The sequence below is a fragment of the Cydia splendana genome, chromosome 16, assembly GCF_910591565.1.
Source record: "Cydia splendana chromosome 16, ilCydSple1.2, whole genome shotgun sequence".
Classification (NCBI taxonomy): domain Eukaryota; kingdom Metazoa; phylum Arthropoda; class Insecta; order Lepidoptera; family Tortricidae; genus Cydia; species Cydia splendana.
In genome coordinates, this window is record NC_085975.1 from 12,824,446 (window position 1) to 12,845,369 (window position 20,924).

Consider the following 20,924-nt stretch of genomic DNA (forward strand, 5'->3'; position numbering starts at 1 on the left):
AGCTAGAGCAATGATTTTTTCAACACAGATTAATATAAGAATTATGAATTATATTGTCAATATCTGTGTCGGACCGTTTTGCTTTTTTTTTTGATATTTTTGTTTTTTAAGGCGCTAGAGCCCTTCAAAAATGGCCAAAATGGCCTAATTGACTATGCCGCAATGAGAGGCGTGGCATTCAAAACTGATATCAATTAGCCAAAAAAGCAAAACGGTCCGACACAGATAATTTCATAATCATTTAGATTTCCAAATTTGGTAACGATTGGTTGAGTTTTGGAGGAAGAAACAGAGGAGTACGAAACCTCGATTTTTGAGATTTTTACGCAGGATTTTTCACCTTGTCCTTATCGCACTACTTTTAGGTGCCGCTTCCGTTAGCGAGACGGGTATATTTACCTAAAATATTTAAAACTCAGCTCCTGTTTCGTCTTAAGCAAGGTGCAGGCACCTCTATAGTCTATTCTATAGTCGAGTTTGCTTACGGAACCCTACTTAGTAGTGATTCTTTATTTCGTTTATAAGTTTAAAGTGTTATTTTACGTTTGACAGTGTTCGCGTCATATTAGTCAAGATACGTACACTATAGCTACATATTTGTAGATCATGTAGGGTGATTGGCATATAAAGGGGCCCACTGATTAACGGTCCGCCGGACGGTATCGGCCTGTCAGTTGTTCGGAACTGTCAAAATTTTGTTCTAACTGACAGGCCGATACCGTCCGGCGGACTGTTAAGAGCGCTCTTACAAGAAAAGTCGAAATAATGCAAAATTGATGATACTAGTCGACGAAATTCAGGACTTTGCGCTCATTATTAGAAACAATGAGTACTTGTTCCAGTAAAAGCGTCTTCTTATCTTTATAAATATCGTTGTAAATATTAGAAAAAGGACTTATTAAATTAGTAATGATTTTTTTTCTGATGGTCGTTTCCGAAAAACCCCGTGAAGCACTGACTGGCGAGCTCTTATTTGGAAATGATGAGAATTTTACTCTGCTAAACCTGGCTATTTTGTATTACTAATACCCTGTACTTTAGGCATATCAAACTATATTTTTCCTACATACCTTTGAGAAAGAGAAAATCAAAGTAAAATGAACTCGATTTTCTCTCCGAAACAAGTGTCAATTCCTACGAAAATCTACTTAATATCGAAGTCATTTTCATACTCAAGCAATCTGCAACGTTTGCTTATACTGTTGGTATACATTAGTGTTTATGAAATTCTACTATAATTTTTTGGCAATTTTTTGAAAACTACTCTATATTACCGATGACGCGCGCTGCGCCAGCTCAGTGCCGCGGCAGAGCTTGTAGAGGCAGGACGTGTGTCGGTCGGCTCCGCACATTTTCAACGGCGACGACGAGGTTTTTTATCATTGTGTGCGGCGGGCGCCGTGTAAAACGCTATACTGTGTGCGTGTAAACCGCAACGAGAGACTTTGATCCTAGCACCGTTTTTATAGTATTATAATTTATAATGGTACAGTTTAATAAACTACCGGACAGGATTAAAAATATTTGAAACGACCTGACATTCTATATTAGATATGAGCGCCGCGCCGGCGCGCCGCCGCCGCCGACAAAATTTACGCGCCGCCGCCGCCGACGCTGCGCTATCGGCGTGGCATCGGCGTGACCTTGTTAGATACTACTACTTTCAGAATCAGATAATATATATTTTATCTAGTTTAGATCTTTAACGGCGCCAGTCTGAATAGCTTATAGACATTCAAAAGGTATTTTAGGTCCATATAATTCTAAAATATCGATGGTAAATTCAAACTTTTCTGTTTGGTAACCGCGCTACTAGTGTTAGAGCAACGAAATGACTAATTTTGCCAGCTGGCTAGCTCATCCGTCATTCACCGCGAATTCAATTATTGCAAGCATGGTTTAAATGTCTTAAAAAGGTGTAAAAGGGGGTTAATTTCAGATATTAAGCGTTTTCACGCCCAAAGGTCCGGCCGTTGGCTTTGCACGGAAGGCATCGGAAACGGAATCAGGTCTCATTTTAAGCTTGGCCATTGTTCAAATTTCAAGCTTTGCTCTCTCGCAGACCAATCTTTGGCCTCGCATCGCTCGCATAGAAGTAAGCCGCTATCTGAACCTCCAAGTTTTCGGCCCGTTTGGAGCGTAACTTTTGGCCTCGCTTTTAAAATGCTTGGTTCTTCTCCAATCTTAGCTCCACTGCAGCACGGCCTTTGGCCTCGCACGAATGCACCTACAGGAGAGCCCCAGAGGTCTTTAACACTGTGGCCATGGTCTTTATCGGCCTTCGGTCTTGCTTACACTGGACCAATTCCAAGCTCTGCCCTCTTGCAGCTTGGCCTTCGGCCTCGCACAGAAGCACGCCGTAATCGGCACTCCGCGCATTCGGCCGTCAGCCAAGGTCACACTTGGCGTTCGATTCTAAGCTGTATGCTTACCTGTAGCTCAGCCTCTGGCCTCGGATGGGAAGGCGTCGGAATCTGATCTTCGGTGTTAGGTGGAGCTCGGCCTTGGGCCTCACTTTTTGACATAAACTGGTTTGTTGGGTCGATATTGGTTAATAACGGAGCTTGATTTTCCTCACTTCGGCTCTTTGGACAGTCGACCAGATGTTTCCCTGATACAGTCAATCCGCTACTTTTTACTTAGCACAATAGATAAGGGCCTCGCAAAGATCTTCCGGCCAGGGCCTCGCCAAGATTAAGACCGCCTCTGATGCCGCTCGATACCGTTTATACTGTATAAAACTTTTTTCGTACCTTTATTCAATAAATTTTGCTTGCAATTGAAAAATGCACTTATTTTATAACTTTCTTACAGCAACAACGTGTAAATTCGGTAAAATTTTGGTTTGAATTCTTTTTTCATTAATCAAAGGTGTTTCAAGGCCACGCCGCCGATTCGCCGCCGCCGCCGACCGATTTTGACCGGCGCGCCGCCGCCGGCTAAATGCCTATCGGCGCTCATATCTATTCTATATGTATTTATTTGACTCAAGATAGTACTCAGGGTCTGATGATGGAGCCGGAAGGTGGTCACCGGTACCAATCAACCATGCAACTAAACCACTTCGTGTTTAGGCTCGTTTTATTCATCTCAACAAGATCTTTGACACAAGATAGTACTCAGGGTCTGATGATGGAGCCGGAAGGTGGTCACCGGTACCAATCAACCATGCAACTAAACCACTTCGTGTTTGGGCTCGTTTGATTCGGCTCAACAAGATCTTTGACTTAAGATAGTACTCAGGGTCTGATGATGGAGCCGGAAGGTGGTCACCAGTACCAATCAACAATGCAACTAAACCACTTCGTGTTTAGGCTCGTTTTATTCGTCTCAACAAGATCTTTTACTTAAGATAGTACTCAGGGTCTGATGATGGAGCCGGAAGGTGGTCACCGGTACCAATCAACCATGCAACTAAACCACTTCGTGTTTGGGCTCGTTTGATTCGTCTCAACAAGATCTTTGGCACAAGATAATACTCAGGGTCTGATGATGGAGCCGGCAGGTGGTCACCGGTACCAATCAACCATGCCACTAAACCACTTCGTGTTTAGGCTCGTTTTATTCGTTTCTACAAGATCTTTGACACAAGATAGTACTCAGGGTCTGATGTTGGAGCCGGAAGGTGGTCACCGGTACCAATCAACCATGCAACTAAACCACTTCGTGTTTAGGCTCGTTTGATTCGTCTCAACAAGACCTTGGACACAAGATAGTACTCAGGATCTGATGATGGAGCTGGAAGGTGGCCACGGGTACCAGTCTACCGTGTAACTGAACCACTTCGTGTTTGGGCTCGTTTGATTTGTCGCAACAAGATCTTTGACACAAGGTAGTACTGAGGGTCTGATGATGGATCCGGAAGGTGGTGACCGGTACCAATCAACCATGCAACTAAACCACTTCGTGTTTGGCTTCGTTCGATTCGTCGCAACAAGATCTTTGACACAAGTTAGTACTCAGGGTCTGATGATGGAGCTGGACTGTGGCTACGGGTACCAGTCTACCATGTAACTGAACCACTTCGTGTTTGGGCTCGTTTGATTTGTCGCAACAAGATCTTTGACACAAGGTAGTACTGAGGGTCTGATGATGGATCCGGAAGGTGGTCACCGGTACCAATCAACCATGCAACTAAACCACTTCGTGTTTGGCTTCGTTCGATTCGTCGCAACAAGATCTTTGACACAAGTTAGTACTCAGGGTCTGATGATGGAGCTGGACTGTGGCCACGGGTACCAGTCTACCATGTAACTGAAACACTTCGTGTTTGGGCTCGTTTGATTCGTCGCAATAAGATGTTTGACACAAGATACTACTCAGGGTCTGATGATGGAGCTGATGATGACAGACAGGTACCCGTCGCCACCTTCGCGCTCCATCTTCAGACCCTGAGTACTACCTTGTGTCAAAGATCTTGTTGAGATGAATAAAACGTGCCTAAACACGAAATGGTTTAGTTGCATGGTTGATTGGTACCGGTGACCACCTTCCGGCTCCAACATCAGACCCTGAGTACTATCTTATGTCAAAGATCTTGTTGAAACGAATAAAACGAGCCTAAACACGAAATGGTTTAGTTGCATGGTTGATTGGTACCGGTGACCACCTTCCAGCTCCATCATCAGACTCTGAGTATCACCTAGTGTCAAAGATCTTGTTGAGACGAATCAAACGATCCTAAACACGATGTGGTTTAGTTGCATGGTTGATTGGTAATGGTACCTTCCAGCTCCATCATCAGACCCTGAGTACTATCTTGTGTCAAAGATCTTGTTGAGACGAATCAAACGAGCCCAAACACGAAGTTGTTTAGTTACATGATAGACTGGTACCCGTGGCCACCTTCAAGCTCCATCATCAGACCCTGTGTATCTTCAGTGTCAAAGATCTTGTTGAGACGAATCAAACGAGCCTAATCATGTTACTACATGGTTGATTGGTATCCGTGACCACCTTAATCATCATCAGATCCTCAGTACCAGTTCGTTTTTAAACCCTCGTTGATACAAACTTTACAACCTATAGGTACCAAATGCAATGACGAAACATGTAAATAAGCGAGTAGGTACCTATAATTTCTTTCGAGTAATATACCTTCATAAGTACAAGTATGGGGCTATTCATAAATTACGTCGTTTCAAATGGGAGGAGTGGGGGGGTCTGGACATCGGATGATGGTAACATGACTTAGGAGGAAACAGATTCATCCGAAGCTTGATTTTTGGATGATTTGAGGGGTGGGGGGGGTCAAAAATCGTCAAAAATAGATGACGTAATTTATGAACAGCCCCTATGTACATTTGCACTGCATTTAGTATTTTCGTTCTTACCAAATAACAGTTTTAGAACTTTAAAAGTTAAGTACAGTTAGTGTTGTTATGGTTGATTTCAATATGCTTCGCGAAGGATCAAGAATGTTTAATCCATCATTGTAGTGCGAGTGTGGTAGAAGGGATCGGCGTACTGAGCTCGCACGGCCTGCCGCAGCGCGTAAAATACCTAAACTCGCTCAACGCCGAAATGTAATAGCGCTCTTAATCAGTGGGCCCCTTAAGGCGGACCCCACTGCGGCGCACGCTACGCACGAATGTAAAGGCACGGTAGATGTACCTACTTATAAGTTATTTATAAAAACTTTAACGTCTGTCTAACCTTTAGCCCTCGTTCCCACGGGCGCTTTTACAACGCGCGTTAAAAAAGCGTTTGAATGACACAAACGGATACGACAGCGGTGGCGCTTTTTATCAAGCGTTGTTGGATTTTCCACTTTAAGCCTTGGTCGTTAAATCGAATTTAGAGTGCGGACATATTCAAGCGCTTTTTTAACGCGCGTTGAAAAAGCTCTCGTCCGAATGGGGGCTTACTGCTGAAAGAGTATTCTTTATCTGTGGATTTAAAATGTGTAGGTATTAAAACCTATTTTAACAGAGGCTTATGCATAGAGGGACTAATATTGACGGAATCTTTAAACCTTTTCGCCTATTTAAGAAGCATAATAATAAGTCGTATAAAATGTGCATAGCGCCGTTCGCCAGTGTGGGCTGCCTTTACAGTTCTATTTCTTTCTTAGAGCATTTAATAACTGGAGTCGCCTTTAAGAGCTTACCCCTCTGCCGAAAAACTTGCACAATTGTGGAAACTTTTGTATCGACTGACATGGCTATTTGTACGTTACGTACAAATCATGTAGAAAATAGCACACATTTGACGTCCCCTCCCCCGCAAAAATCGGCAGACTGTTTCCTACAGAAAATTACAGCCATGACGTCACCAGTTACTAAATGCTCTAAGATTTCTTTACTTGCATGTGACCATAGACAACAGAATAACGCTATTCTATAACATGTTACCGCTCATATTGTGCTTCCCATTTTATAGTTTTGCTAATTATTATTTTTATAATTAACGTACATATCGGTTGGTTCACCAAACCGGGCAAGATCATATAGAATGAAGGCGTGTTGTGTATGCTGATATAGGGACCGAGCGTTGGAGGGTCTGCCATATTTTGGCCTGAATCGGAAACATATGTGCACATGTACATTGCCAAAGCGAGTGCTACCTCTACCGTTCTCGTCGGTACGTTTCCTTGTGCATAGTAGGTTCTGCCATCTTGTGGGCTACATCGGAAGCATAAACGACACATTTACGCCTCGCGCCAAAAATCTAACGACTCCTATCCTATGCTGCCCCCTATAGTTCATGCACGGGGCCTATATGGCACTCACACTATTATAAACGACATTTGATTGGTTAATTTATTAGCACCGTTTATATTTGATCCAATGTATATCTATCCCTGTCACTACCTATATGCAAGAGCGATAGAGATAGAGACAGCTTTAATTGCATTGCTAAATCTTCGCGCGCTATGTTTTGCAGGAGCTATTCTTTATTTAACAATTGAATTAAGACCGTTTATTGTGTTTTGTTACTATTGCTGAGTACGATCTCACAATATTTTAGAGTAATAAATTATTTTTCTCTTACATGCTGTTTTATTCTTAAACCACCAACGCGTTGTTTTAAAAACTGTCGAAGAATCTTCTATGCAACCGGATAAAGGCATTGCCTGACCGGTAATATATGATCATTGTCAAGAGGGTGCTGTTATTATCATTGTATAGGGTGACAGTTCACTATAGTATGAAAAAAATAGTTCCAGTGAAATTCCGCAACATGGCGCGTGATCATATATTAGTAGTAGTAGTAGTAAAATACTTTATTGTACAAAAAGAAACATAAAACATGAAAGAACACACATCATATATTCCTGGTCAGGCTTTACTATACAAGAATATTCTTTGCGGTTTGAAATATTTTTGATTAACATCAAATGGCGGAGCAGTATTTTATTATAAATTCAAACAGTTTAAAACATTATCAATTTTCTCGTAGTATTTTACAAACCAAGCGCCCCACTCCACTTTCTATTTTGACTTAAATTTGTCTCTCTTAAAAAAATATGGCACAATATAGGTACCTACTTAATAAACCACTAAAATTAAACATGTTAAGATTACTTAAAAAATCGAACGTGTTATCAATTTGGCTACAAGGAAAAAGCTGCAATTTACCAAAAGCAGTGATCAACCAAGAGTGTTGCTAGCGATCGGTACTATCATTTTCATTGTGGCTTAGTTCGTTTAATTCGATTTCTAGATAAAACAAGAGTACTATTTAGCTCTTATCTGATTCCGCCAATTAACAATACGATGCTTTATTACAAGATAAGATAATCCAGCATCGGAAACATTCGTTCATTGTTGATAGTGGAATTACCGTATTGTTGTGTTGTGAACATTGTGGCAATATGGGAGGATCTCATTCGTATCCTGGGCTTACGCAGGATATTTTAGAAGACTATACGACGTTAACTTATCTGCACAAAGGAGAGATACTATAGTAAGATATACCTTTCATTATTTTAGTTTCCATGTAGTTAATTAAGGTAAATAACACTTAAATTCTCGGAAAATGTGTAAAGAATGATCGTCTCTTTTGTTTTAGTCTGATGAAAAAAGTATATTCTATCGATCCGGAAAAGATTAAAGCCAACTATCATCACAGATTCAGCAAAGAAGAGATCCTGAAAAAGTTCGATGTGCTTAGAGTAAGTTCATATTTATATTCACCATTTGTGTTCAAATCAATTAGCAGTGGCGGATTTGGCCTAAAGCAAAGTAGGCCTAGGGCGGCAAGATATTAAGATATAATAACTCAAAATGTAGTCAATATGATGGGTGCTGAATAAGGGGCGGCTACAGGGCCTGGGGCCTAGGGCGGCAAAGACTGCAAATCCGCCCCTGTCAATTAGTAGTATCATAAGTACCTATATGTTATAAATAAGTTATTGAGCAGGCAGAGAAAAGTAAAGAATAAAGACTGTTAATGAATAGGTACTCATAGTGACATTAATTTCATAATCACCACAAGGGACGCGACGTTCATTGAGCGGGGTCCACCATGTTTTACCACAACCGCAAAATAAGTATCTATGTAAGTACCTACCCACCGTCACGCCTATCTTTTTTTTATTGGTTACACAGTTTATCGTGTGCGGCGCGTCGTCGTGAACCTTGTTGCAATGCACGAAGGTCGATATTCCGCTGTAGCCACGCGCATCAGTATTTATTTCAATGGCATCAGTTGACGTCGTCTTTAGCGGTCAAAGGGTTAATAGTACATTGTTTGGTTTTACTTGGACACTACCACATTGGTACCTAAGATAAAGATAAATATAGTTTATTATTCAAGTAGGCATATTACAATGCGCTTATGAACGTCAAATAAAGCTACACCGGCTCCAACCCTACACTGCCTCGAGAAGATTTAAATCCCCCCTCAATTGGAGCAGGGAATCCCAATATGGGACCGGCAACAAACTCGGCGGGATACATCTTTTCAAAAAACGTACCTACTTAATATCCTAATATGAATTTTCCCTTCATTTCAGAACAACCCTTTCCAAGATCGGCTGTTCAGAGTGTTTTCCTCCGAAAAGGACGAGTGCTTCTCATTCGAGGACCTGCTAGACCTGTGTTCGGCTATGAGCTCCGAATGCCCCGTGGAAGTGAAGGCTGAATGGGCCTTTAGGATTTACGGTAATTTTGTGATTATTGGCTATGCGCATCAGTAGCTCAAGTCAAGTAAATTGTTTTTTAAACCCAATTTTTTTTTACATGGCGTGCTCTGTCATTTTAGGCTCTAACACCAGGCACAGTTGCGCGCACCCATTCGTAAAGTTTTCTGGTCTTTTCGAATTGTAGTAAAATGTTGAAAAGTTCATACCTTTAATTACCCTACGACCTTAAAATTGTGAAAAAAAGTTTCCATTTAAAGTTGCGGACCTCATGCATACCTATACCTAGCTGGGAAAAATGGGTAAAACATTGCTGAGTCAAATCTGTCAAATGCTTACTTATAATATATACCTGTAGTATAGAGTGATTATTGAATGTAAGTCATTGACGTATCATACATATCTAAGGACGGGCTAATGGGGAACTAAAAATGGTACTAGTTCAGCGGTGTTCACGAATTCCAGCCAATCGTGCAGTCTAATGCAACTAGTTGCGACCAATAGCGCGCGTAATGCGAACTTGTCAACCAATCGCGCGCGTGATGCGAACTCATCAACCAATCGCGTTGTAGCGGTTTCACACCGCTGTACTAGCCCCTGTCATGCCTCATTATTATTGCCCGTAAAGCCAGTCCCTAGATATCTATGTCAATGATGTAAGTTTGTTTGTAGACTTAGACGAAGACGGACAAATATCTGCTCAGGATATAAGCGGAATAATAGACAGACTGACTGAGCATACGAGTAACAAAAAACACTACATTGAAATCAGCTCCAAGAAGAAGATTGCTGACATTGTAAGTATCTTCTATTTGTTTGGTAATTCCAATAAAAAAAAACTTGTCTTGTCAAACTCGGTTCACACTTTTGCTCAATTCCCAAAAAAATTATAAATATAGGGACCGTGCGCGTTGGAGGGTCTGCCATCTTGTGGCCTGAATCGGAAACATATGTGCACATGTACATTGCCAAAGCAAGTGCTACCATCTACCGTTCTCGTCGGTACGTTCCCTTGAGGTGGTTCTGCCATCTTGTGGGCTACATCGAAAGCATAACCGACACATTTACTCCTCGAGCCAAAAATCTGACGAATCTGCTGCCCCCTGTAGTTCATGCACAGGGCCTATAGGCATAGCTTTAAGTTTTTACAAAAACAATTAGCGGTCGCTTAACAGATATTACGGAGTAGGAAACGTAGTGAGGAAACACGATTAATCAGTGATTCACAATAAAGCCTAGTTTCCCCTTTGGGTTGGAAGATCAGATGGTAGTCGCCTTGGTAAAGCCAGTTTTTGGGATTAGGTTGCCGAGCAAGCCCCATTTTTAATTCAAATTAAGTACCAATTTTGTATACTTTACAGATACTAAATGAGCTGAAATTAGACCACGCAGGAAGCATGGGCTTGAGCGAGTTCAAAATATGCATGTCGAGGATATCAGAGTTTGAGACATCTTTCTATTTCAGGATATAATTCATGTCTACATTATCTATTTCTATTGAAATAAAACAACTAGGTACCTACAGCTTGTATTTTATTTCAGAAATTCCTTTTTTTTATATTTAATGAAACCATACATACTTTTAAATCTGGAAATCTAAGAGGCCAATTTTTTTTGAACGGAGACAATTCCTTGAATAATCTCTCTGACATTAATAATCTTGTGATTCAGTAAGAGCATACACAAAGAAATAGGTTAATGGCACGTGTAAAGTAGATGGCGCTGTACGGCAAATTTTAACAGTCCAGTAAATCAAGATACACAACACAAAACAGAGGCACGTTACAGCGAGCTGTTAACATATTTCTTTGTCTAGTGCCAGGTAGATTTGGATAAACTGGTAATATTGCTTTCCGAATTAAATTAGTTGTATCTGAAGGCCCCTGTACGTATTGGGCCAGCGTGGGCTAGTCTGGGGGACGCATTTATGCGTTAGAGGGAGCAAGTGATATTGCTATCTCATTCCACCGCATGGCTGAGTCCCTTGGACTGACCTGCGTTGGCCCAATATGTACAGGGGCCTTGAGAGGGTTTGTGATCCACATCATCTAGGTGCAATTCAAATAATATTTCCATATGACAAAGGCCTTGCAATAAGCTTTATTATAACGCTCGGCGATAGTCCAGCTAGGCAGGGATGGCAAACCGTTGGTGCGGATCTCTGACATCTCTGTAGGTACTATCGCCCGCGTCAGTTAACGACCGTTCGTAAACCTTATTAGTCTTATTTCAAATGGCATAAGGTCCACCGATGGACAGTTAAGAGTGTTGCTGTTTGTACCTATCTGAAGTTGATGGTATAATACAGACCCTTGTTCATCGATCTATCTCAGTGGTTCCTAACCTTTTCAGTCCTGTCACCCCTATGACTAACTAGGGAACCTGATTTTACCCCTCCTCCCAATGGTATTAAAAAATAAAACGTGTGCGTTTGTTGTATTGTTATATTAGGTTAGCGTATTACCTCCGTAAAATACCAGTTTTGCCACCACGGGGGTAATTACCCCCAGGTTAGGAACCACTGATCTATCTAAAGGCCCCAGTACACAATGGGCCATCGCCGGCCACTCCAAGGGACGCAGCCATGCGGTAGAATGAGATAGCAATATCACTTGCTCCCTCTAACGCATAAATGCGTCCCTTGGAGTGGCCGGCAATGGCCCATTGTGTACTGGAGCCTTAATAAACGCCTTACAAGCAGCTTTATTATAGCGTCCATCGAGAGCCCAGCTAGGCAGGGATGGCAAACCGTTGAAGCCACGGTTGGTGCGGATCTCTGTAGGTACCTTGCTGAAGTTGATGGTATGTGGCTATAGGTAATAGAGACCCTTGTGTATCGGTCTATCTGATAAAGGCCTTGCAAGCAGGTTCACTATAACTCTCGGCGATAGTCCAGCTAGGCAGGTATGGCGAATCGTTGAAGCCACGGTTGGTGCGGATCTCTGTAGGTACCTATCTGAAGTTGATGGTAGGGTATAGGTAATACAGGCCCTTGAGTATCGGTCTATCTAATAAAGGCCATGCAAGCAGCTTTATTATATCGGCCAGCGAGAGTCCAGCTAGGCAGGGATGGCAAACCGTTGATGCCACGGTTGGTGCGGATCTCTGTAGGTACCTATCTGAAGTTGATGGTAGGGTATAGGTAATACAGGCCCTTGAGTATCGGTCTATCTAATAAAGGCCATGCAAGCAGTTTTATTATATCGGCCAGCGAGAGTCCAGCTAGGCAGGTATGGCGAACCGTTGGTGCGGATCTCTGTAGGTAGGTACCTATCTGAAGTTGATGATATAATACAGACCCTTGAGTATTGGTCTATCTGATAAAGGCCTTGCAAGCAGCTTTATTATAACGTCCAGCGAGAGTCCGCCCAGGCATGGGCGGTATACCGCTGGTGCGGCCCGTGCTGCCCGGCAGGACTGCCGGCTGCTTGTACTTCACGTGGAACACTGGGAAACTAAGGTACGTCCTGCGGGAAAGAAAAGTTGGCGAGTAGGTAGGTATGAATAGAAGTGAAGTACGGGAAGTCATATATCGCTGGCTCAATATTACAGGGTTCTATGATTCACTTTTATCGAACTCAAATTTGAACATTGTCATAGTAACATTAAGTCGAATTTCAACCATCTTGAAAATGTAATATAGAACTCGACGACCGACCGCGGCACTCGCAAGCCGCGAGGACCAGTACGGCTACCATCAGTTTGGCATTGACATAAACGCTATCGTGAACGTAATTTACTTTCTATATATCTCTTTCGCACTAATATGTCAGTACGAGCGAGATGCATAGAAAGTAAATTACGTTCACGATGATGATGCTTTCCTGACCGATTTCGGCCCCAGCGACTGTGTGCTCTGGACTAGGCAATTTTTAGCTCGTGTTATTAGAGTGTAGCTGATCCACTCTCTGATGCGCTCTTAGGTGGCTCACGTACCCTATCTTCTTGCTAAATACTCGAGCGCATTTTGGGCACGTCAGCACACCACCTACATAGCAGGCGCGGATCCACCGTTGTGGGCACGGTGGGCATGCCCACAACCCTAATAGGATGCCCTATTGATTTCCTGAGTAGAATTACGCCGATTTTTGTTTCGCAGACGCTTTGGCAGAGGAACATTTGGCAGAATTTCATTAGGTATAGGTAATTACGCAGAGTAGTCAGTTGATCGATACGCAGATTTACTTTTCGTACAATGATCGTTTGGTGAACGTCAAAATTGCCCGAGTAAATTAACCATTGGCCGAAACACGGTACCTAGGTACTTAGTGAAATAGAACTCTTAGCTGTCATAAGTATTTATATCAGCTGACAACTCAAATTAGTGATACAAAATAAACAGCAATTTTTTAAATTGTTAACTTATGGAGTCTTAAATTTAAACATTCAGAATTTTATGTACAATTGCTTAAAATAATTTCAGCTTTTAATTGACTGTCATAGGAGTTTTAGAGCGCAGGTCTATATGGATATTATGGATATGGAAAGGGCTCCATAGACCTTACGAAAAATCGCATGCCATTTTTGGTAAAATTCCGACTACACTTAAGTGTAGGGGCAAGTGCTCTACATGTGGACATTATCCAGATTTTGGCCTTATTTTGTTCATAAATCATAAACTATTGACAATGTCAAAAACTTATTTATTTCTTTTAAACAATTATTAAATAGTATATAATTGCAGACTAGTTTTATCACGGTAGCTAAATAGGAACCAGAGATATAAAAAAAATGTTAAAATTGATATTTTTGTATGATATTTGACAGGGTTTGTACCTATGGTCAATATTCTTGGTACAACTTTCCAGCAATTATTTTGGACTTGATATTGTCTCCAGGCCGGGTCTACAAAGACGTCGGAATCATCGTTAGTACGCAAAGCTTTAGACGAATAAAGCTTGATTTTTCGTTAGTCACGGTGTCCATCTTAGGTACACTACTCTACCTCCTTTTTATTAACCATACTATTTAGTTATCAATTAAACATCTGGCGAAATGCGAAAACTGTAGAAAACAACAATGAAACCTTGACGCTTATTTTGTGATTTTTTTACACACTTACATTTACCGAATTCACAAAAAACATTTATATTACGAGGATAAAATTTGTTTATTAATATAATAACACTTTTATTATATACAATTACAAGTTATTAACATAATTTTTTTTCAGAACCAAAAAAATCTCTACATTTACCGGGTGTGGCCTGTAACACGAGCTAATAATTAAAACATAGATTGTACTCCTCAAACGGTGACACTTTTGTTCAACAACTTTTAAAATTTATGAAGTATTTAGACTCCCTATTTTTCATACAAAATAAATATTATCTTCAATGGACGCCATCGCCACGCCATATCATTGTGATTGACGTTGCTTGTCACGCCTTAAACATAACAAAATTCGCAATACATTGCGTCTTAGAATAAACTTTAAAGTGTATTAAAAATCAAACCAATAGTTATTTTTAAAAGTCGCTGAACAAATGTTGGTCAGTATGAGGAGTACATCCTACAGTTAAATTTTTTGCTCACATTACAGGCCACACCCGGTATATATATGGTGAATAACTAATTGTTAGTAATATAAGAAAATGCATTTTTTTAAGTCCACGATGGTAGCATATCGTTAGTAATTCTTTAAGAGCCAACGGGAGTGGTCATTTCCCCATACAAACGTACTCCTCGTTTTCCTCCGTGGTTTTTGAAGCTAGAGCAATGATTTTTTCAACACAGATTAATATTGTCAATATCTGTGTCGGACCGTTTTGCTTTTTTTGATATTTTTGTTTTTTAAGGCGCTAGAGCCCTTCAAAAATGGCCAAAATGGCCTAATTGACTATGCCGCAATGAGAGGCGTGGGATTCAAAACTGACAATTAGCCAAAAAAGCAAAACGGTCCGACACAGATAATTTCATAATCATTTAGATTTCCAAATTTGGTTACGATTGGTTAAGTTTTGGAGGAGGAAACAGAGGAGTACGAAACCTCGATTTTTGAAATTTTTACGCAGGATTTTTCGCCTTGTCCTTATCGCACTACTTTTAAGTGCCGCTTCCGTTAGCGAGACGGGTATATTTACCTAAAATATTTAAAACTCTGCTCCTGTTTCGTCTTAAATACCGGTATTAGTGTCCACAGGTAAAACCGTCCACAGCACTTAAGTATACTTATATGTAGTGTGATCGAGTGCCACTTGACAAAAACTTTAAAAAAAGTTATAAAACGTTACTCGGCTGAAGGTTGCTTGATGAAAAGATTACTCTACCAAATGAAAAATACTCTAATAATTGGTCTGCTAATTTACACAGAAGCGAACTGAATGATGATGCTTTCCTGACCGATTTCGGCCCCAGCGACTGTGTGCTCTGGACTAGGCAATTTTTAGCTCGTGTTATTAGAGTGTAGCTGATCCACTCTCTGATGCGCTCTTAGGTCGCTCTTAATTGACTCTACGAAACCATTTTCGGCGAAACGTAAGCAAATTGACAATCTGCTAAAAATTGGTCGGGGAATCATTAGGGTAGGTACTCCAGCTGAATACAGAGCCCTAATTATTTGCAAGGATATGAGAAGAATACCAAGGTTACCAGTACAATTTGACACTGGGTTAACGGTTTAACGGGTTAACTCCGGGTTAGTGGGATGGTGCAAGTGGCGCTAAGTGTGTATACTCGTAGACTGAAATAAATCGCTTGTGATCCCTCTGCGAATTTATTGGTCGGGGAATCATCAGGTACCCCCTACTCGCACTTGGCCGATTTTGGAGTGGCTGCTGTGACCACAACCTTTTTTGAGGGCTGGATCCGCGCCTGCTACATAGTTGTAGGAAATTGAGGTTGGCGGCCGAGCCTTAAGCTCATCACGTTTTTTGTCGAGCTCACTGCGGCGTTCCGTCTCAAAAATGTTAACTCTATCATTAATGAGGCGCCGCCATTCGGGCCGCTGCGCTGCCTTCCGCTCCCAGTCACGTTCACGATAGCGTTTATGTCAATGCCAAACTGATGGTAGCCGTACAGGGGGCCTAACGCGAACCACGTTCGATCGACGTGTTGCCTTTCTGTCGCACTCGTAAATTTAAAAAAAACATATTTATTTCATAGTTTGGATGTTACATAGGTGAAGTACAGTGATCCCCACACTAGGCTTAGCCTGTGACGTGGGGATCTAAGCCAAATACAAATTATTATTAAATCTAGTACATACCTATATTAAAATTAAAACTAAGAATTTTTATTAAATGACTAATCCAACTGAGTACAAAAAGATTTAAGTCGGTTAAAAAGGTCTTAGTACGTTATACGTAAGAGTTAGAGGTAGGTTGGAGGTGGTTGGAGGTAGGCCCTCAGAGGCGCTTGAGGGGTGGCGACTGCGTGCTAATATATTTGGCCTATTACGTTGTCCCATATGTGTACTTGGCGTTCTTGGCATAATATGTGTAAAGGCTTTTGGGTTTGAAAATGTATTACTTATACTTTTGGTGACCGATTACTATCATTATGGAAAAATAATAGGTACTTACGGAGTTAGATCCGGTGGACATTGCCACATGTAATCTGCGTCTAGGAAGTACGTTAGAGGATGGTACGCCTTAGGATAGCCTCTGTAGTAGTTCCTGTGGCGCTGGCATGCCTTCATAAAGTAGAAAATGCATTATTTTATTCAAAGTAATAAGGCGACAGTAACCATGTAAATTTGAAAACAATGCTGTGCAGCGAACAAATCAAATAAACCAAAATGCAAAAAATCTTACCTCATAAAACAATTCAATTTCATCTTGACGTTTATTATCGACGAATAAAATATCCATGTTAAAAATTTAAAATCATCAGGAAACTAGTAATTGTTGTTGAAACAGAAATTTATCCATTTATTGTAAATCGTGATTTTGTTTTTAGCGCCATTGCCCATTGATAAAATTTTGACGTAATGCCATAGACAAGACTGTAGTCAGTTTGAATAGAAAATTTTATTAACAAGTTTGAGTAGACTATAGTCTCCAAAACATTATTTAGGTAATCAAGTGACAGTTAATTCAGTATAGTATGAAAAGAAAAAATGTTTCAGTGAAATTCTGCAACATGGCGCGTGATCATATATTCCTGGTCAGGCTTTATTAGGTTAAATGATCTAATTCCTACTAGTTCTAATTTTAGGGACCAAATACCGGTATATTTTTCATACTTACAAACTAACCGGTATTCAATTTCGGTATCACGATTGTTTATGTATATGTTTGTACATAATTTAGCTAATCTGATCAATCATTATATATCCTTACCAATCCTTACCTAAATACTATTCTATAATATTAATGAAATATTGTATATGCTATATTTAGATTTTTAGTTATACCGGTAACGGTCCGTGCTATTTTTTACTAGCATTCTATATTTTGTGGGTAGGCAAATAAAAAGTGACATCATCCACTCAAAAGATAGGCCTACCCTCATCATAGTCTGTGGATTAAAAACGGCAATAATGATGATGTTGGGTAAGTTGGTTATGACAGTAAAAAATACGTTATACATGGTTATTATTTATTATAGTTATTCGAAATAGATGTAACTAATAATCTATACAGCTGAATTTCCTAACGACTGTATGCTTTACAGGGTGGTTTATTGTACCGAGGAGCTAGACTGCGTCCGGGCAGGGGCGGAAAACCTATTGTTCGGCCCCGAGAAATATTCAAAACTGCCGGCTGCTTGTATTTAACATAGTATGATGGATAACCGAGGTAAACACTGGAATAAAATGAATAAGTAAATACTCAGTGGCAGATGTATCAATAATTGAATAAGTCAAGAAGACACAATTTCTTAATTGCACGATAATAGTAGATAAGTACATAGCAGGGATATATCCAACAAGTACAAAGCCGAAGTTATCCCTTGAATATGAGTATCATGGCTATCATAAGCAGAACATGGCGTTAGTGACTTAAGGGGCTATTACATCTACATTTTCATTGGACACTTTCTGCTGAGAGACAGACAAACAAGGTGCATGTTATTTTCCTGTCAGGTACCTACTCTCAACAGCAAGATAGCAGTGTCTGAAGCCCCCTCCAGACTATGTGCGTGAATCGCGGGCGAAGCCGCGAACGCGAGTGTGGAGTCGATTTCGCTGTCTGCGAAAATCGACGCCACACTCGCGTGCGCGGCTTCGCGCCGCGATTCGCGCACGAGTGAGGAGGGGGCTTGATAAAAAGGAGGTTAAAATGAGCTCTTAAATACTTACTGAGACATTTCAGGAGGGCATTGATAGTTATATTCTCTGTTGCTGAAGTAGCTCAATGGATGATAAGCTTTAGGATATCCTCTATAATAATTTCTGTGCATTTGACAAGCCTGAAATAAATTTGAATAAATTTAGGTAAATTATTATTAATTATTATAATTAACATTTCAGTTAAGTAGGCGAGACCTCACGACTACAGATTATGAGATTATCCAAGACTTACTGTATAAAATTTATTTACTTCTTCTTCCCGCATAGGATCTAAAAACAACAAATATTTAACCATATTGCTTCAAATCTTGTAAAAAATCAAAATGATGAATGATGTCACTAGGTGTTTTTTGTTTCGACGGTTTTTTTTTCCAAAAGTGACGAGTTTACTATACTTATCTACTTTTTCTATGAGTTTACTCGTTGCTTGCTCAACGTAATCATAGACAATAGACCGAAATAAAAATGGCATCGTACTAAAATGTCAATTGGAAATGTCAAAACAAAATCCTTAATTTTGTTGTAACACATCTTGCAATAATAATTCCTAATTTATTATAAAGCTTTTTCTCTATTTAACTATAATTATGTTTAGGGTGCGACGCACAAAGACTTGTAGTCAAATAATATAACGTGCGCTGGCAGCAGGCTTTGTTATTTTTGGTGAACTATTTTTGTCCGCTCTACATTCAGTGCATTGGAATAATTTTGACATCCAGGAAAAGAATGTTCTTCCTAGATGGTGAGTACATTTCGGCACAAGGTTTAATGACTGTTATTAGCGCGTGTATCTAAGTAATAAGTGGCCGCAGTTATTTTACATCGTCTACGTCGCATGGACATCATTAACATATTTTTTTCGTGCACGAAACGTCAGTCTAATGGTGCATAGTTCTGCGGTAAAAGGGTTCTTCGTACATAATGCGGCAAATATTAGTTCTCTAGTTTATTTGGGTTCAGTTTTTGCCAAAAATAACTATAATATCCTTTGAAACTTGGAATGACTAGTGAGGATTAGGTTAGTGGGACATGGTGTGTGGGTTGTTTTTTTTTTAATCCATAATAACATTGTTCTCAGGAACTTAAAAGACTATGACAATGTAGAAAGTGTTTCTTCTTCTTTCTTATTCCATGAAACACAAAAAGGCTAATCTTTACTTTATGGACCCACGCTTTGGAGGGTGTGTTGGGTATGGGGGGGTAGAGGGTGCAAAGGGCTACCCCCCAGTCCAACCCCCATGGCGCGGAACCCCATGGTTATGGAGATATCCATGGTTAAAGTTTGTATGAAATTACTATGAAATAAAGGAGAAATGTAATAGCAGATGTCGATAGGTGCCGTTTTTTGTTAATTTATATTACCTTTTATACCACACCACCATCCTCAAGGTCACCAAAATCTCAAGGTCACGAAATTTTATGGTGACCAAAATCTCAAGGTCACCAAAATTTTTGGTCACCAGAATCTCAAGGTCACCAAAATCTTTGGTCACCAGAATCTCAAGGTACCCAAAATGTCAAGGTCACTTAAAACCGAATCAGAGCACCCCACTATCCACGTGGTCTTGTCTGTCCTACCCCTAGAGAGCAATTCCAAAAACGGAGGCGCGGAGGGAGGGCAGCCCTCGCCCGCCGTGACGGAGCGCGGGAACGAGCGAGGCGAGCGGCTGAGGCTGGTCGCCGAAGGCGACCATTAAGCCGAAGCTGCGGAGCCGAGTGTAGTGAGCGTGCTTTGTCACGCGAGGGCGGAAGGGCTGCTCTTCCGCAGCGCCGGAGCTAACCCAGATCCAATAGCGTCACCGCTGAGGTCGAAGGCTCGCGGAGTAGCCCCGAGGTCAGCGAGCGACCGAGACCAAATAGCGAAGCGCAGGGGGGGGAGGTGGCGAGCGTAGCGAGCCGGCGACGTCCACAAGCGAGCTATGGTCTCGTCAGCTCGCGACCTCAGGGGCGACGAAGCGGGCCTTCGGGCGAAGCGCGCCCCCGCTCACCCCTCACCCCCTCCTTCAAAATTTGCTGTAATCCCTTATTTCTTAGTAATTCCATACAAACTTTAACCATGAATATCTCCATAACCATGGGGTTCCTCACCATGGGGGTTGGACTGGGGGGTAGCCCTCTCCACCCCCTCCCCCCTCCCCCCCTCCCCGCCCCAAAAATCGTGGGTCCATAAAGTAAAGATTTACCCACAAAAAATATTGATCATTAAGTCATATATAAAGTTCAAAATCTTTTGAAAATGCAGATACCCATATAAACTTTTTAATTTTCTCCTGTATGCGAATTTATTTCAGTTATTTTAGTATTTTTTTGTATTTAAATGGGCCTGTAATATTCTTTTGTATTTACTGCCAGTCCTTAGCAGATTAAAAAAGCCAGTATAATTGAATATACAGTAGAGTCCAGTTAGTACGACTCCGCATATAACAACCAACCGCTTATAGCGACGAAAGTATAGGCACTTGTTTGGTTTTAGTACAAGCTACTATGAAAGCACAACCGTTTATTACGACTCCGCTTATAATGACCGATCGCTTTTAACGACGGAAATTGACTCAAAATCCGTCCGTCAAGTCCGGTTACAACGACGAGCGACGTAGTTTTTAC

General features: G+C 41.0%; 2 protein-coding genes across 2 annotated transcripts; one reads left to right on the forward strand and one right to left on the reverse strand.

Moving 5' to 3' along the window:
* Positions 1-7,773: 7,773 nt before the first annotated feature.
* LOC134798308 (calcium and integrin-binding protein 1-like) lies at positions 7,774-10,582 on the forward strand. The gene is made up of 5 exons (XM_063770706.1): positions 7,774-7,908; positions 8,014-8,116; positions 8,960-9,107; positions 9,758-9,882; positions 10,447-10,582. The coding sequence occupies exons 1-5, from the start codon at positions 7,817-7,819 to the stop codon at positions 10,555-10,557; spliced, it is 579 nt and encodes a 192-aa protein (XP_063626776.1). The 5' UTR covers positions 7,774-7,816; the 3' UTR covers positions 10,558-10,582.
* A 19-nt stretch (positions 10,583-10,601) lies between these two features.
* On the reverse strand, positions 10,602-18,690 carry LOC134798309 (uncharacterized). Its single transcript, XM_063770707.1, has 6 exons — positions 18,553-18,690; positions 18,330-18,439; positions 17,700-17,833; positions 16,840-16,877; positions 16,609-16,718; positions 10,602-12,552 (listed from the first exon to the last, which is right to left on the reverse strand). The coding sequence occupies exons 1-6, from the start codon at positions 18,613-18,615 to the stop codon at positions 12,399-12,401; spliced, it is 609 nt and encodes a 202-aa protein (XP_063626777.1). The 5' UTR covers positions 18,616-18,690; the 3' UTR covers positions 10,602-12,398.
* Positions 18,691-20,924: the final 2,234 nt, after the last annotated feature.